Source organism: Coenobita brevimanus, chromosome 57 (genome assembly GCF_032717465.1).
Source record: "Coenobita brevimanus isolate Jiangsu-jjx chromosome 57, ASM3271746v2, whole genome shotgun sequence".
Taxonomy (NCBI): domain Eukaryota; kingdom Metazoa; phylum Arthropoda; class Malacostraca; order Decapoda; family Coenobitidae; genus Coenobita; species Coenobita brevimanus.
Window position 1 is genome coordinate 4207451 of NC_137010.1, and position 17687 is coordinate 4225137.

The 17687-nt window shown below is 41.1% G+C and overlaps 1 protein-coding gene across 1 annotated transcript; it reads left to right on the forward strand.

Annotated features, from left to right (window-relative positions):
* Positions 1 to 9797: 9797 nt before the first annotated feature.
* Positions 9798 to 17469, forward strand: LOC145402207 (sperm-associated antigen 1-like). The gene is made up of 5 exons (XM_080274326.1): positions 9798 to 9842; positions 11559 to 11671; positions 15184 to 15270; positions 15656 to 15777; positions 17219 to 17469. Exons 1-5 carry the CDS (start codon positions 9798 to 9800, stop codon positions 17467 to 17469), a joined length of 618 nt encoding a protein of 205 aa, XP_080130452.1.
* The last annotated feature ends 218 nt before the right edge of the window (positions 17470 to 17687 follow it).

Consider the following 17687-nt stretch of genomic DNA (forward strand, 5'->3'; position numbering starts at 1 on the left):
GTCAGTTGTTGTGTACTTACCACACTGATATTCAAATTTCAAGGAGAAAAACAGGAAGCGACAGAACTTTCGATGTCGAATGTACCGTCATCAGGTTACATTGAAAGCAAGCATAGTGAAACTTTAAAATGTATTTCACCGGAGATCTGGGCAATAAAAACGATGATAAGCGAACTGATAAATTATTCTTATCACTTCATCAGTCTGTGCTTTCCACGAGCAAGACCTGTCACGGACGACGCATGATTAAAAAAGAAAAAAATCAGTCCCACAGGAATACAGATTATACCGTACGCTGCAACAGTTGATGTTACATCAAAGTCCCCAATTATATTACTGCATGGACAGAGACACAGGAGGCTCAGTCTTAGTTCCAAGAGTCTGACCGGTCCGAGAACTGAACTCGAAGTTGACAAAGCTGATTGCAAGCTGGATACCAAAGCTGACTGCATGCTGGATACCAAAGCTGATTGCAAGCTGGATACCGGTATATGCTACCACTGGATTACCGGCGCCCCAGCTGAGAAAAATCCTAGTAGTCACAGGGTTAAGACATCTGATAAATATGTCGGCATAAAGGATTAGTGTCAACCATCAGGCTTTACTGTGGTAAGTAAAGCCTGGCAATTCAGCTTTACCAGTATCGCAGCATATCTACTTCAAACACCGGCCGCCCTTTGCCTTGCTTATGTAGGCTATCGCGCTATGACGTCAATCCACCTCACGCTCCCCCCCCCTCCCGATTTTTTAGGCTAAAATATTATACTCTGTTCATTTTAACTTAGCCTAACTCTGTCGGCTGAAACATTAGGATAAGGGAGGTTATATTTAGTGGCCGCGTTCATTTCCGTGCTTAAAGTTGACTACGGTATACTCTGTCCATTTGTACTTAGCCGAAAAAACTGCCAGCTGTACATGAGAGGTATTTCTTTACACGCAAAAATAAACTCAGTATGTGTGGAAAATAAATAACTAAATAAATAAAGAAATAAACAGTATATTTCCAATTCATCCCACAAAACCCTGAAGCCTATAAAACTGCTTTCTCTCTGGTTTGAATTGTGAGCTGCAACATCAAAATATTTTGCTAATACTGAAGTTCTATGGAAAGGATGTAGAGCCGTTGTGTTGTCTTATTCTGCCTCTGAAAATCGGGAAACTGGCTGCAAAAGGGGGAAAATGGCAAAGTAGCCTAAAGGTTGATGAACTAAGACACGTAGCCCCGTTGTCCTTATGACCGGAAATAAACGCAGCCCGTAAAATTATTCTTGCCACCTCCTGACAAATTTATCCTGAAACCTCTCTGGTAGCGAAGGGGGTTAATAAAGGTCGTCTAACCAACCAAGATGAATAAAACCGTCCAAAGGTAGAGAATATAATGGCCTAAATTTGAGGCCATCGTACCTTATAAACAGCTAAAACTATAACACTACCCCAAATTAATAATCCAGTCAATCTTATCGTCTTTTAACATCATTCACGGGATGCATTTTTCGTTCAATTATTGCTAACTTCAGACGATGTTTTTTGGTTTTGGAACAATTTTTCGAACTGCTGGGGTAAGTTACAACTTTCATTAACCTATTCAGTAAATCTTTCCTAAACTGAATAAAATCGTCTGACAGCAAAACTTAACCAGTAAAATACCCCTGATTCTATTTTTAATCTCCAACATCCCCTTAAACAGTATTTTTTTTTTTAACCCCCTCAGCTCGATTTTTTTTAAAGCTAATGTCAGATTATTTAAATTCAGCTTAGAAACTCTCCCCAGTTTGATTTACACTAGTACCAAAGGAAATAAATAAAATCTTAGACATTCACTTCAGTATCATGCCGTTATTTTCCTTCGTTACTGCATGGAATAGGGAAGTGGGCATGGACGTTAAGTCGCTGCATGACTACTGTGGTCCACTTTTACGTATGGAAGTGATAAGCTTGGACTCTGTTGAAAGGACAAAACTCGAGTGTGAGAAGAATGGAAATGGGTTATTTTGAACAGGATTTGGATTTATGTGATTATGTGGAGGGACACAAACAAATAAGGAAGTGAAGAAGCATTGTGGTGCTAATGTGGATGCGCTAGAATTGGTTTAACAATGTGGAGAGAATGGAGAATGAGACAGACTGGAAGAAAGTATGTTGGTGAGGTGGAAGGGGAGCGGAAGGCTGCGAACGATGGAGGAATGAATGGTATGAGGGAGGCGAGGTGCAGGGAGGGCAACCTGATGGCAAAGGACTGGGAGGCATGGAGGCGATTAGTTTGTGGTCGTTTTCAGGATTAAGAATTCTGACTATTGATGGATACAGACAGAAATCATTCAGCTTGGGAGACACATATTCCTAAGGATCAGGAACAATCTCCATTAACCTCTACAGTAAGATGACGTTTTTGAGGCTAGCTACTATATGCATGCTACCCACACTCTACTTCCTGATCAGTGAAAGCAACACTCACCACATATCCACATTCATTCTTTACCTTCATTCCTTTCCACCCCTTTTCTATACGTCATTGATTTGACTGATTTGAAGTCACTCCTAATCTGTAATCTCGTTATTAAGGAGGCTCTCTAACACCTCTTCCTTACCAATATATTTCTGTATTTGGTACGTTAATATATTGTTTGCTTAGTATTTATAGAATCTAAGATATACATAAGATACAATAAGTAGTATCCATATGAAATCGCTAAAGATGAGGAGCTTGAAAACTTGAGCCAACAGAAATTTTGTCCCAGACCTAATCTAAATAAGAGAATCAAGCTGAAGCTAGAGTACTGACACATCATGAAGGTCAATGGAGGAATTTACATGATGGGTGAATAAATCAAATCGCCTGGCCGTGGCTTTTCATTCATGCATTTTTTTTACCCCCCTCATCCTGACAAGAGATAGTGGCGACCATTATTGTTATAAACCATATAACGATGGTGCCACATTGGATAATATAAGTATGGCGATACCTTAAATGTATGGTGAAAACTAAAATAAAATCATCAGACAGTAACTTGAAGAGTAAATTTAGATTCTCCATGTCGTGTCAAATTACCATAAATTCCACTCACGAAATCCTGCAGTCGCGCCACAGCACTTCATTTTTGTACCCACGCCAGGTCCAAAAGGTCGATGGGTCAGGTGCAGGTCGGGTCTTGAGTCAGCAGGTCAGGGATTTGGTCGACAGGTCAGGCAATTAAGTCAGCCCTACGAGTCAGACTATTGCTTGTACAGGAGGGAAGGCACCATTTCAGCACATCTTCTTTAATATTCCCAATTTCCTGTATCTACTGCCTCCTTCCCTACACCACTTTCCCCTCTGTTTGCGCCTCCATGTCGCTCACAATCACATATTCCGCCACGACACTGGGTAAGATGGTAATGAAAATGTCGATATTCACCCTCACGGACACGCGATGCAAGAGCGGAAAGTACCTCCCACCACGGACATCTTGAGAGCCACTGACACATCCTACCCCGCTCGTAATGATTGGCAACCCCGAAAGTCACTGCGGAAAACATGTCGTACCCCAAAATTCTTCCACATTAAATCTTTGTAGAAATAATGAGTTTCAAATAATAATCAATTGGTAAAGGAAATATTGATTGTATAGATGCAGCAGCGTATAAAGGGGTGGGAAGAATAAAAAATTAGTAAACTTTAAACGTCGAGATACCGGAAGTCTCATTACCACTGTCACTGACATTTGAAGTAGGCTAAAGGAAATATCAAGGAGTGCGATATGGGTGTGCAGTTTCCTCTGTATTTCCCACCAAACTCACAAAATGTTCATTGTAATCATCATCAGCCATCACTAACTTCATCCTAATCATAAATCCACTGTAATGAAAACGATCTACAAGTTCATTACTGAGCGAACTGGGCTTTGGTTCCTTCTTCCTTGCATAAAAAAAATAAAAAGTCCACGTCCATTCTTGAAATGAATATCCTATTTTTCCCAGATGTTTTCTTGGTTTTGTTAGTCACTTCAATCCGTTTGCACAGTATGTATTATATTATTGCTCTTTCCAGACGTTTTTAGACAGCTAATTAGGAAAGACTGGAACTGGAAGGGTTGGGGACAACTTCCATTAACTCACTACTTGGGTCTCTCATAACCTCCAAGTTAATAATCGCCTTGTTGCCTTTAAATAGTAATATTGCCATATCTCTCTCTTTGAGTGCTGAACTTTAACATTAGAATATGGTGCTAGTCATTAAGAAATGATATGGAAAGGATATTTAATTGCAGTTTTGTCACTGAGCTGCGGGAAATAAGTGGTGAAAAAAAAAATCTGCCTAATTAAAATGAGTAAACTATGGTAGCAGGATTAACAAAGTAGCCAACACTATCATACTGAAAATATTTAGGCTGCAAATAAACAGAAACGACTAACATACATAGGAAAACTTTGCCTTGGCCTGTGAACTTTATCTCTGACCTATAGAGCAAAATATCTTCGGCTGCGCTCTGATACCTCTGAAGATCGGAGATTTAGCAGCTTTTCCTTTTCGATTTATCCCATACATTACACCTCGATATCCTCTTGTCTGTTATCGATGCAAACATTCTCGATATTTCAGGGATGAGAATAGCGTGCAAGAATGTTAAGGCATAATGTGAAAAATGAGTCGCAAAGGTGCCACGAACTTCTTGGTGTACAGCCCTAAATTTAAATAACTAGTACTGCACATTGATACCTTCCTGTCAAATGTGTCGGATATCTGGACTGACTGACAAACAACGACCATTTCCCCTCGTAACTCAGAACTGCAGCAATAACAAGGAGCATGGTTTTTCCGAGGCTTAGATAAAACGTCTGGCATTAACAAGTATAGATTTAAAGCCTTCATGTCGTACTGAGAGAGAGAGAGAGAGAGAGAGAGAGAGAGAGATGGTCACGGAGTATTAACTTCTTCATGGTCGCTTCCTGTATATTATTTCAACTAATTAAAGACAAGTATTGATTTATATATTCATTCATTTTCAGCTGAGTAAATAAAGGCGCCTGAATGTTAGTCCTGATAGGCTACCATTAATCTTCCTATGATGGAAACACCTCTAATACTCTTTTCCGGGTAACGCCAGACGATTTTTTTCCCAGGTAATTGGAAGTCTTACGAACCATTGAGTTAATTCCCAAGTTAACTTTTTTCCCACGGTTTATCAGACATATAATGTAATTGAAAGTCTAAGTGGTGTTGATCTATGACTTCAGATAATACGTTACTTCAGGCGGCATTGTGTCTGTAATCGATTATTCTCTCTCTCTCTCTCTCTCTCTCTCTCTCTCTCTCTCTCTCTCTCTCTCTCTCTCTCTCTCTCTCTCTCTCTCATCGATTTCGTTAGTTGATGCAAAGACGAGGAATTTTCATACAGTTTCGTGTTAGAACTGAAACCTACATTTACATATTTTGATAGACCACACTAATGTAGTAAAAAAGAAAAGGCGGAAGTACTTACGAGCAGCCTAACGTTACTTCTCGATACCTCTTCCTTTTCCTTTTTAAATCCTCTAGATCACCCAGTCTTCACCTTACTGGATATTGATTTTGCCAGATAATTAAAGTATTGTATCTCATTATATCATCTACACTCGTCCCAAGCAACTGCTTTTCCACCACAGGTGACCGGTAAAGCGAATCGTACGTCCGGCAGTTCCAGGATGTTTCCAGTTAACCTTCTCTTTGTTCGGTTACATAATGTGACTTTTTTGCACCTTTCGATACTCAGGGGGATCCTGTATTCTCAGTCACAACTATTTTTGCTCGTAATTTAGCGAAATAAGTATGCGGGAGTTTTTTGTGGTCTCAGGAATTTATTTAATCGGATGTTTGTGTGTCAGAGAAGTGTGTCCGGGTTTTGAGTAGGCCTACGTTTTGTAGGATGCGTCAGTGTATGGATGTCTGCGTGTCTGGAATAAATAAATAATAAATAAATTTAGATAGATATATATAGTGAATAAGTGCAAGGTAGAGTGTAACTTCTGGATAGTTTGAGACGTTGGCTTATTTCCTTGGGTCTCAGTAAATATGTTTGGGAAGTTTAAGCATGGTTTGAAACGTCTAATATATGAATGGTCTGTATTTACATTTAATTGATAATTCGTATGCTTGGTTATCTGTGATTGCCTTTTATTTGTGTGAATGGTTATTTGCATGTGTGTGTGCTTGAGCTAGAGTTGGGATAATGATGCTAGGATACACATTTTGAAAGTGGTTGAATGTACTGTATGTGTGACTGGATGTGTTTGATGTCCCTCATGAGATAGGTATTTGAACGTAATGTTTTTCCAGTGTCTGAATAATAAGAATAAGGTGGAATAATCTGCAAATCTACGGCTAATAGTATGCGAATGCGAGGTTAAACAAAACAATGCAGTACGGTATATCCCGACTTGGTGGCTGTATTGTTCTCGTTTTAAGTTCCTTAGTTGTGTGTGACACTATTGTTCTGGCCTTTTTCAGCTGTTCACTGAATTTATGTATGTTTTGATAAATGGTACACATTTTTTTTTTTTCATAAATTACTAACGAGTTGTGAAGCTCATCCCAGGAATTTTGGTAGTTGATGCCTGGTGGGTCTGCCAGAGTCCATTCAGAAAGGTCAACCAACTCTGATACAGGCGCAAGGGGGTAACGAAAAAAAAAAAAAAAAATCCAAATCTCAGTGTCTCCATTTCTGTCTTCCAGTGTCTAGTCAAAGCCTCTCTTCATGTACTATAATTATGCTCTTGGGGACAATAATATTTCACCTCTCTCTCTCTCTCTCTCTCTCTCTCTCTCTCTCTCTCTCTCTCTCTCTCTCTCTCTCTCTCTCTCTCTCATCTTGCTATTATTCTTAATGTGAATGAAGCTTTGTATATGATCAAGTATATTTCTGGCAGAGGCTTTGTATGTTTCTCTGCCCATGGATGATTCTGTTTATGATGCGCCACGGAGAACAGTGACGGACGTGCCCCGAGTGTGAAGGTAGACGCAGTGGAGTGGCAGATAAATTTTTGCTCTTATCTACTCCCCTTTGCCCTCCCATATGTCTTCACTCCCTCCCGCTACTTCAGAACACCCTCCCACTTACTTATATCAACCCCCCCCCTCTCGTTATAAGCAGTCCTCTCCACTAAAAGAATGTGTGTGTGTGTGTGTGTGTGTACACTGGTATTTGTATGCTGGTATGTGTTTCATGTGCGAGAAACCTCTTGTGCGCCTTCCTACGTACACACGAATGAGCATAAATGTGTCGCCGATCCAGCTGCATACCCAGACATCAATAACTCTGTAATAATCATGGTATTGAATGAAGTTTAGCACGTTCCCATAGCAACATATAAACACTCGTCCGAATCGTCTTCATTTACTTAGCATTTAGATGATTATCAATTATATTAAGGGTTTTTTATAATAATGAAATTGGTGTGCCTTTTAATTACCATGTTCTCTGAGTCTGGAATGCTCACGACGAGAAAATATTGACAAACTGGTGTTACTGATGGTGCGAAGTCAGAGCCACAAGAATGCTCCGAAACAAACATGGCGGACAGTCTGGCCAGAAAGGTGGGTTAGTTCGCTTCTTCCCTCTCTCGCCTCCTGATAAACCCACTCACCGCCTCTCTGGAAGCAAGTTCTATTTTCGTAAGTATTTTCACCATTTAACATTTGAAATCACACCCTGAATTTAGCTTGCTCATCAGGCTTAGCTGTCAGTTTATTCATGAGATTCAGAGGCGAGTCGGAAGTTGGTTAATCCATTCGATATGTTTTTGTTCATTTATGCGGTATATTATCCTTGTTGATCCTGGGCATTTTGCTCAGTTTAGGGGAATGTCTTAGTAGTGTAGGAATAGCCCATATGAAAGCTGTAATACTTCTCCAGTAAAAAGGTCTCTTCCAAACAACAAAATCGTCTAGACAGCTATAATAATAATAATAATAATAATAATAATAATAATAATAGCCTGTACTACAGTCGCTTTGTTATCACCTGACGGAACTGAGCCACTCTGACCAATGAAAAAGTAAGTTGCAGCTGCGTGAAATTCAGCCATTGCTATAAAGTAGGAATGAATCCCCTTGGTTACAAATCAAAACAGCCTCCAGTCTGACTACATTTGGCCATCAACTGAGCTGAAAGGGAGTTATGGATCTTTGTCAGGTGAAAAAATGATAGAATAGAAATAAAATCGAGTCGTGGTAGCAAGAATAAAGTAAAAAAAAAAAAAAATGATGTTTGAGAGGGACGCCTTCGTGTGGTGGCGCTGATTGGACCGGGCGGCTCTACTGCCTTGTTAATGCAAACGCCCCTCAACTACTTTCTTCTCCCCCGAAAGGAGTATGGTGGACTGTAGAAGAGGGGCATCTTAAGACAGTAGTCTACCGGGTTCACGTTTCAGATGAACCTGGGGCAACAACAAAAACAACAATAACAGTAATGGTGAAGACAAGGAACCGAACGATCAAAAAACATATTTATTACATTTTAATTTATTTTATTTACTTATTCATTTATTTTGTATGCGCATTCATTTTTTAGGTGACACAGGAAGTTTCTCATCACCACGTCCTCAAGAAAACTGAAAAGACACTTTAAATCGACCCTAATTGTCACCCTCTTGTTACTATTTTCGTTTATTTCTCTACAGGTGTCTGGAGAGCATGACGGGGTGGCTGGGATTCATCCCGGTGGTGCTGATCTACGGCTCTGTGGTGATCACGTGGATACTGCGTCGCGTTCTGGGCCGTACCACACCTAACCACCAGCTTATCCATCAGCAAGAACAAGAACAAGAACAAGGTCAATACGAACTTGAGACCGAGCAGGAACTGGGACAAGATAAGTTCAAGAAAGACTGAGTACGAACAAGAAAACGAAAAAAAAAAAAAATCAAGATAAATTCAAGATGGACGAAAACTTACAGTAGCCTAGCAAAAAACAATTAGAAATAAGAATAGCGGAAAACAATTAGAGAAAACAAGGAGTAAAATTTCCGAAGCATCCTAACACACACTAGAGGACAGTAGACAAGTGGAGTCCGGATAAATGCAAAAGGGAGTAACATATTAACGCGATAACCTAACACAAAAGAGAAGCAACGGAAAGCAATCTGAACTTCAACTTTTGCAAACACATGGCAAGGATAAGGTCAAGACGGACTGAACACAAAGAAAAGGGGAAAAAGGAGAATCATAAATTATAAATGAGAGGAAATATACGATATAACAAGAAAAAGACTACAAGAAATCAGAAAAAAGGAAAAGAATCAGAAAAAAAAACAAGACTGAATGAAATTTACAAGACAGTCTAATTTTGGTAACACAAACGACAGTGAAATAGAAAAGCAGAAAGAATTATAAGGTTAAGACACTGAAATTTACGGCATACCCTGGCACAAACTTCAAAACCAACATAGATTTGATGCAGAAGGAAGCTGGAACTAAATCCCGAGCAAAAATAGGGCAGGATAAGTTCAAGACTGAAAAATATATGACAGCCCAACACAAACCGCAAATCAAAACAGAAAATGCTGCTCGGAAGGCATGCCAGACCCGATGGTGCAGAATATTAGTAGGCTAACTTTGAACATTGTCAAGCCTAACCTACAAGAAAAGTAAAAATAACCTTGATAGAAAAAAAAAAGTTAAGAAAGCTTTAAGGCAGGTCAAGATAGAATACAAAAGATTAGTTTCCCTTCACAGTAAACAATCGAATTTACCCGCCAAATCTGACACCTACGTACAATACCACACGAAATTAAGGAAAAGCCACTATTATATTACTTTTATCTGATTATTTACACAAGTAAGCATGAGTGGACATCACACATCATTACTACAGCGCTATAATCTCCATGTAAGTACACATTTAATATACGTACTGATATTTTCAGTTGTAGACTTATCGCACTCAACAATAATGACCGGCGCTAAACCTAAAAATTTACGTTTCTGGTATGGCTGCTATGTGATCTTTATTATATTTTATTTTTTTTATTTATTTATTACTTGGCGAAATTCGACATGCCCCCATAACTTGACTGATATACTGTGACTGGGTAGTGTTTTTAGGTCGTAGTCTCATGTGTTTGGAGATTTCTTAACACCGATTCTCACTTATTTAATTTGCCTGTTACTCTTTAATGGCCTTTTGTACGTTACTGATGATAATTGCGTGGACAATGAAATTATATAAACAACAAAATGGCATACAAGAGAATATTCAAGTGTAGTATAGGGTAGACAGAATAATTCTCCAAGGAAAATGTCTTACGAAATAAATGAAAATACGGCTCTTACAGGCCACAGACGCAGAAATTATCACTTATTTATATTATCGAATTCATTTTATTTATTTATTTTTTTCCTATCAGTATATTCGATAACTATTTTTTTATACAGCACCATTCAAGTTCAATATATATATATATATATATATATATATATATATATATATATATATATATATATATATATATATATATATATATATATATATATATATATATTCCAAGTGTGATCTCAAAAGTGGTCTTATCCCCTTCCCCCGGTGAGTTTATCTAAGTTGAATAAAACTGTCTAGAGTTAACTAGTAGTAATAATAATAATAATAAGAAGAAGAAGAAGAAGAATGATGATGATGATGATGATGATAGTGATTATTATTAGAATCATCAGAAAAGGTGCCCTCAAGTTAGAATTTAATATTGTTCCCTCATGTGCATACGGTTAGGCCCGTGAGATACAGCCCCCAAGGGCTTATATGACACGTGAATGACTGCGTGGCCCATTGCAAAGGGAATGATGATAATTCTCCCTGTTTTGTACTCTTTCCTTGTCTGGTTATTTCCTTGCCCAGTAATTAGGTGGGAAAGAGGGTCAGAATGATGATGATAGTAATTATGGTGATTATCTTTGTTTCCGAATTTTACGGAACCGCATCATTTGGTGGGAAAGAGAGGCAGGGTGATGATGATGATGATGATGATGATGGTAGTGATAATGATGATGATAATTATTGATGATGATGATGATATTGATGATGATGATGATGATGGTAGTGATAATGATGATGACTGATGATTTAATTTTTCCCCCACATATTCTGGTCGGTTTTAGAAAATATTTAAGCATCTGTTCCACGTCCATAAATTCCACATATTCCACGTTAACATTCCGCCGCACTTCATTAATGTCAAGTCTACCAGCGAGAGGTGTAAGCAGGAAGTCCCCGTGCCTTTACGAGAATATTGACCTTGGTATATAATAGACTGCATAGCTTAATGATGGTGGTAGTGATGGTGGTGGTGGTGATGGTGATGGTGATGGTGGTGGTCGTGATGGTGATGGTAATGATGATGAGCTCTCGCTATTTGTTATCCTGAATGGTCTAATGAATGATGGCGGTTGTAATGATGGTGACAGTAATGATACTGATAATGACGGTGATGTTGAACTTACTATGTTATGCAAATCGATCATCTGGATTATGGTTGTAGTGATGGTGGTGCTAAGCGATGATGATGATGATGATGATGATGATAATAATTAGCGTTTGGTTTATGTTCTGCAGATAGATCAGCTGGACTACGGGTACGTGAGGGAGTGCAGCGATGTGGCAACGCTGGAGAGAATCATAAAAGTGCTGAAGTCGGGGCAAGAGGGATGCTACCCACACCTACTCCAGTGAGGGCATTTTTTTTCTTTTTTTTTTAATGGCGCATGTGTCATAACCTGACAGACATTCCAGCTTAGTGCGTGGCGGACTTGTAACCAAGGAAACTCATCAAAGTTCATGTTGGAGTGGCACAGTTCCATCAAATGAAAACAAACCTAATATAGCATAGGAGTAGTAGTACTAGTAGTAGTAGTTGTTGTTGTTGTTCCCTAGGTAGTCTGCATGACCGAGCAGTCCCGAGTCGCTAAGGAAGGCCACAGCCGAGACCTGGCTTTCCCACATAGCTCTCAAGGAGTGTATATTGTGTTGTTGGCGTAGGACTGTAGGTGATTGTGTGCAATGCAGTCTTCCATAATGTGCTTAATAGTATGGGGCACTGTGTTACGTCCTGGACGGGCATCAGCGACGGAGTCATCCAGGCTCTTCCAATAACTTAGAGGGCTGGATGATGCCCACATCTCAGCCTGGCCAGGTGGACCCTGTCCTCACGAGGGAGGTAGGATTCAGACGGGTGGATATCAGGAGGCCGTACATGCAGCTGTGTGTTGTCTTTAAACGACTGAATGGAGCGGCGAGTGATTTGAGCATGGATATGCTTCTGGAAGCTGGTTTGAGGCGGGCGAGGGGGGAGAGATGACAGTTTTTGTGTGTGATACCGTGTGGTGGGTGTTGTTTTGATTTTCCTTGGTGTGTGTGGATGTGCTGCCATGTAGTCTAGTGGACGGTGTGGGTTTGTGGAGGCTGCGAAAAAAATTTGTGTGCCTCTCATGTCTAGATGATACTTGACTGTGAGGACTTCGGTTTCTTTGTGTAGGTGGTCTGTGAGTGTGGTAGCTGTGCAGCCCGTGATTATTTTTAGGGCCTTGTTCTGTATGATCTGTAGAGTGTTGTAGTGTATTTTATTGAGGTTAGAAGCCCAAGCAGGGCTTGCATAATTCATCACTGAACGTACATATTGTTTGTATACTGTGGTGGTGATTTCTTTGTTGTGTCCAAATATTGTATGGGCAAGTGACCTTAATGCGTTGAGTCTTGGTGTTAATTTATTTTTAATGTTTGATATGTGTTCTTTAAATGACATCGATGTACTGTCTGTAACACCAAGGATTTTGTGTGTGTGTGTGTGTGTGTGTGTGTGTGTGTGTGTGTGTGTGTGTGTGTGTGTGTGTGTGTGTGTGTGTGTGTGTGTGTGTGAGAGAGAGAGAGAGAGATAGGGAGTGTTGTTTATGGTGAGGTGTGGAATGTGACTAAGTTTTGCTGTTTGTGAGAAGGGTCACTGTAGATTTGGGTGGGGCTATTTTGAGTCTGTAGTGAACCATTCATGTAGTGTGTTGAGGTAAGGTTGGAGGATGTGTGCGACTGTGTTTGGGTTTTGGTGTGTACATGTAAGTGCTATGTCGTCCACATAGGAAGGTGTGTGCTTATGGTGTGTAGAGTGTGGGTATGTCGCGCATGAATAGGTTAAAGAGAGTAGGAGACGCCGTTTCTGAAGTTTCTGATGTTCGATGACTGACCGGCAAATGTTACATGTGCACATCTCCTTGCTGAATAGTTTGCCAGCCATCTTTTTGTGTTATTGTGCATGTTTTTGTTGAATATTTTGTTTGTGAGGTTGTGGCAGGGGATGGCATCAAAAGCTTTGCTAATGTCTGTTGTGACTAGGAGTGTTCTGTGTGATGGCCTAGCTGAACTGGTGTCCACATTCAGTCGTAAACATAATGACATTGTGTCACTGTTTTGACAAAAGGTCGGAATATTTTTTTTATAGCAGAGAGTTTGTGATTCGTCAGGGCAGATCCCTGATTCGTTTCGTTCATCCAATAATGACAGGGACATTAACCTTACGTGTGTATAATGTAAGGCTTAAATTGCCACGTCATTATGAAGTAATGGAGGTCCAAAACCACACATAACCTGTGTTAACGATAAACAACCGTATGTCCTTGTAACAAAACTTTCAACTTGCAATGCATATGCCACTTAACAGCATACAGCAGGATGAGACAACTGGCAGGTATACCAAAGTATTGCATGTTATTGATTTGCTGGTGCTTAATACAGAGGTTTATGATAATATTACTATGATCATTACATGACGGATCACTTCATCATTACCTTTGTCAGTTAACAATGGATGGGAACTGGAGACGAGAGGGTATGAGAGACGTTTGTGGAGACCGAGACAAAAACCCAAAGAGTAGGGTGGTGGAGGTGGGAGCGAGAATGTATGAGAAAAGACATCATATCTTTCAACAGATACTGTTCATTATACTATACTTATTTGTAACATTATAATATAGAACTTAAGTGTATAGACAATAACTCATAATACACTGTAGGTCTTCTTTCATTTTCGTGCATTACACATATGTTGTGGATAACAGCACAGTATTACTCATTAAATGCCTTTATATACTTACCCCTACTGGTTCTGAGTGTCTATAAAAACAGTCATGACACATTGTAACATCACCAACTTTGGCCGTTCCACATCTATTCAAGAAAGCAAACAATGGGGTTGTGGGAGGGGAGATGGATGTGGGGTGTTCGATCGCCTGATCGCTCACATGCCACGACTCCGGCTATTGGGGGGGGGGGAAGAATTAGTGCTTTCGGGTGTACCTGTGCGTGAAATTCTGGATGACACTAGGCATCTTAGCTCCTCTTCCTAAGCGATTTATTACACCTGTTACACTTTGATTTCTTTATATTAATTACATATTTTTGGTGCCGAGATAGTTCACCTCGGTTGCGTACAAGAGGTTAAGAAGATGTATTATGTAAACTAAATCGCTGAGGAATAAGTGATACGGTGCCTCCTTCACCACCGAGAATCCTACCCTCTGAGCTCCGTTGCATCACTTCATCTGTATTCAGTCAGATCTCTGCAAGTAAGGGGTGCAGGTCAATGAGCAAGCAGCCTGGCGGGAAGGGTCTCTCTGAGTAGTGATGCCATTTTAGTGACAGACCGCGCATTTAATTCGACAAAAAGTGGCCCAAAATGGTTACTTGATAATGCATTTTATTTTTTATCTCCAACATGGTATTTAAACTCTCTTTTCTCTCTCTCTCTCTCTCTCTCTCTCTCTCTCTCTCTCTCTCTCTCTCTCTCTCTCTCTCTCTCTCTCTGTAAAGGAGAAGTGGCAGTATTATGATTTTTAGTGGAACAGTAAAAATACCGATATCATTATCACCGCACGGGGGAAAAACATATGACTTTATATTCGGCTTGTTAATCTGATTGCTATTGCTTTACTGTGTGGTGTTAACGTGGATAACAGTGCTTGCCATTTCTGTTGTTACTGTTATCACTGAATAGGCCGTTTTTGTCGTGTTTATTGTCCTTATTGTGTTGAAGGCAGAGTGGATTATCGAGTCGACGAGGTAGTCTTTGCAAGCGACATTCATTTTCTCATTTCCTTAATCTGTGTTTTGATTTTTTCTCTGTTTTCCAAGTGTAATTATTGATTTAATTCTTTCTATACTTGGACGACTTTTATGATTGATGTTGTTTTTGCAGATACTGTGAAGACAGGCTGCGTCAGCTGCATCCAGATAGTCGCCTGTTACTCACACCCCAATCACCCACACACCTACACTCCAAACAGTAAGTAGAGAGAGAGAGAGAGAGAGAGAGAGAGAGAGGAGGGGAGGCAGTGAGGTAGATTACAAGATGGATTGAGAGGAAGAGGTAGACAAACTATATTTCTAGAGTGTGTGTGTGTGTGTGTGTGTGTGTGTGTGTGTGTGTGTGTGTGTGTGTGTATGCACATAATGTATGTATGTATGTATGTATGCATGCATATCACTGGCAAAAGTTCGGCAACATTACCCTGCCAGCATTGTTTGCCTTCCATAATTCTCATTCCTCCTCGAATTTCCTTCTCATACATTTTTGTTGTGTTATATTGGCATCACATTAAAATATATTATGCAACTATCGGCGAATTTTCAACCTTGATAATGAGTAAGATTCAAACTCCTACCCACAGACTAGCTGACCTGAAAGCGGAGTTATGCAACTGGGGCGAAGAGATGAAGCTAGTGGAGGAGAGAGCAGCCATTACCACCATCAAACCACCACTACCACCAGTCAGGACCGTTACTGTTATAGGTGATGATTTTTTTCTTAACCCCTAAAAGACGGGCATCGGAATGTTTTGACCTACGCTCAGGACGGACATAATCGGGGGGTACAATATGGTGGGGGGTTTTGTTGGGGGTGGTGGTGGGGGGTGAGAGGGATGGTGGGGGAGTTGTGGGGTGGTGCAGAGGGGTGGGCTGGGTGATCAGGGGAGGTCGGATGTGGTTGTGGGGGGTAGGGTGGGGGTGGGGGTAATGGGTGGGGGTGGGATGTGGGGGGTGGGGAGGGGGGTTGGGTGGTGGGTAGAGGGTGGAGGAGTGGGTAGGAAGTGGGGGTGGCAGTGGGGTTTGGAGAGGTGGGGTGGTTATGTGGGTGGGGGTTTGGGGGGTGGTGATGGTGGGTAAGGGGAGGTAGGGGGTAGGGGGTTGGGGGGTGGGGGTAGGGGGTGGGGGATAGGGGGTGGGGGTGGTGGTGGGGATTGTGGGGGAGTGGAGGGTGGTTGGTGGATAGCGGGGTAATGGGGGGCGTGGGGGTGGATGGTGGGAGGTGTGAGGGGTGGTTAGTGGGGGGTCCGGGGTGGGGAGGGTGGGAGAGTGGGAGTTAGGGCTGGTAGGGAGCGGTGGGGAGGGTTGAGGGGGCTGTGGAGGGACTTAGGGAGGCTGTGGGGGTTTGTGGGTGGGGGGTTCGGGGTGGTGGAGGGCGGCGAGGGGGAGGGTGGGGGATGGTGTGTTGGTGTGGTGGTAGAGGGATGGGGTGGGTGTGGGGGGTGGGGGGCATGACAACATATGGGGTATAGTTTTTCTTTTTTATATATATATAGCTTTTTTTTTTTTTCTTTTTGGTAACACCTGTCTGACTTGATACGGTTTTAGGTTTAACTTTTTATTTACTTTTTGAATCTCCCGTCAGGCCTGTTACAATCATGTTTTTTTTTTTTATAGGTACACTTTTTCCTGTTATTTTTGTACTGGTCATTCTTTACAATTTCTTAGTGATGATGATGATGATGATGATGACTGTCTTAACCCTTTTCATCCGGTGAGGCATTTTCTGTTCTCTTCTTAGTTTCCAGACGATTTTATTCATCTTAGGATAGAATTTTGGAAGTGGATGCGTTACACAACTCCTCAACTTCTCTCCTAAGCTGAATAAAATTGTTTGGTGGGTCAGGATCAAGAATAAAATAGAAATTGCGTATTCGGACGGAAGGGGTTAATGGTGGGAGCTAAGTGGCACAAGAGGCTTCGTAAAACGTCTTCCTTGGCGAATCCTTTTGCTAACGCGCTTTTTTTTTTTTTTCTTTTTTTTGCTGTTTATATTGTTTTATTGGCATGGTTTGTATCCATTATATACAAGAGGATACTGAGGTGTAATGTACAGAATATATCGCAAAGGAAAACGTGTTACATCTCCAAAGCCACTCAGAATACGACCTACACATGTAAGTATAGGCTAATGGCTTCTTTTTCAGGGCGGCAAGGCTCTTCACGCGGTCAAATGAACCAGACGCAAATAGATGACATTTTGGCGCTAGGGTGGCAGCACGTGGAGGCTGGAGACATGCTTCAGGCTTCCCTACAGTTCCAGAAGGTTCTTGCCATTAATCCACGTCACACCGAGGCGCTGCGTGGCATGGAGGGAGTGCAGGGGCAGAATGAAAGGAAACAAAGTAACCCGAAGGAAGATAAACAGAGAGGGCCGTTGATTGAAGAGCTGGAGTGATGCTGAAGGCCTTATATAAGTTTTACGTTCAAAGTATAATTACCTGTGCAAATATAGTCATGTGATTTTTGGTGCTGTGGCCACGGACTCCTCTGGACGTGAACCTGGGGGATTGCTGGCTGAATATACCTCTCTTGAGGTCCACGTCCTCCTGTCGGTGGATAGGGAGGGAGGTGAAGCTATATCGGTGCTACCACGTGAAGGCCTGTCTACAGCAT

What these genes read in the sequence shown, in the direction of transcription:
- LOC145402207 (XM_080274326.1), top strand. Translation starts at nt 9,798, where the DNA reads ATGAGTGGACATCACACATCATTACTACAGCGCTATAATCTCCAT. An exon ending in TACAGCGCTATAATCTCCAT is followed by an intron (nt 9,843 to 11,558) that starts GTAAGTACACAT and finishes TATGTTCTGCAG; the next exon opens with ATAGATCAGCTGGACTACGG. An exon ending in ACACACCTACACTCCAAACA is followed by an intron (nt 15,271 to 15,655) that starts GTAAGTAGAGAG and finishes TCCTACCCACAG; the next exon opens with ACTAGCTGACCTGAAAGCGG.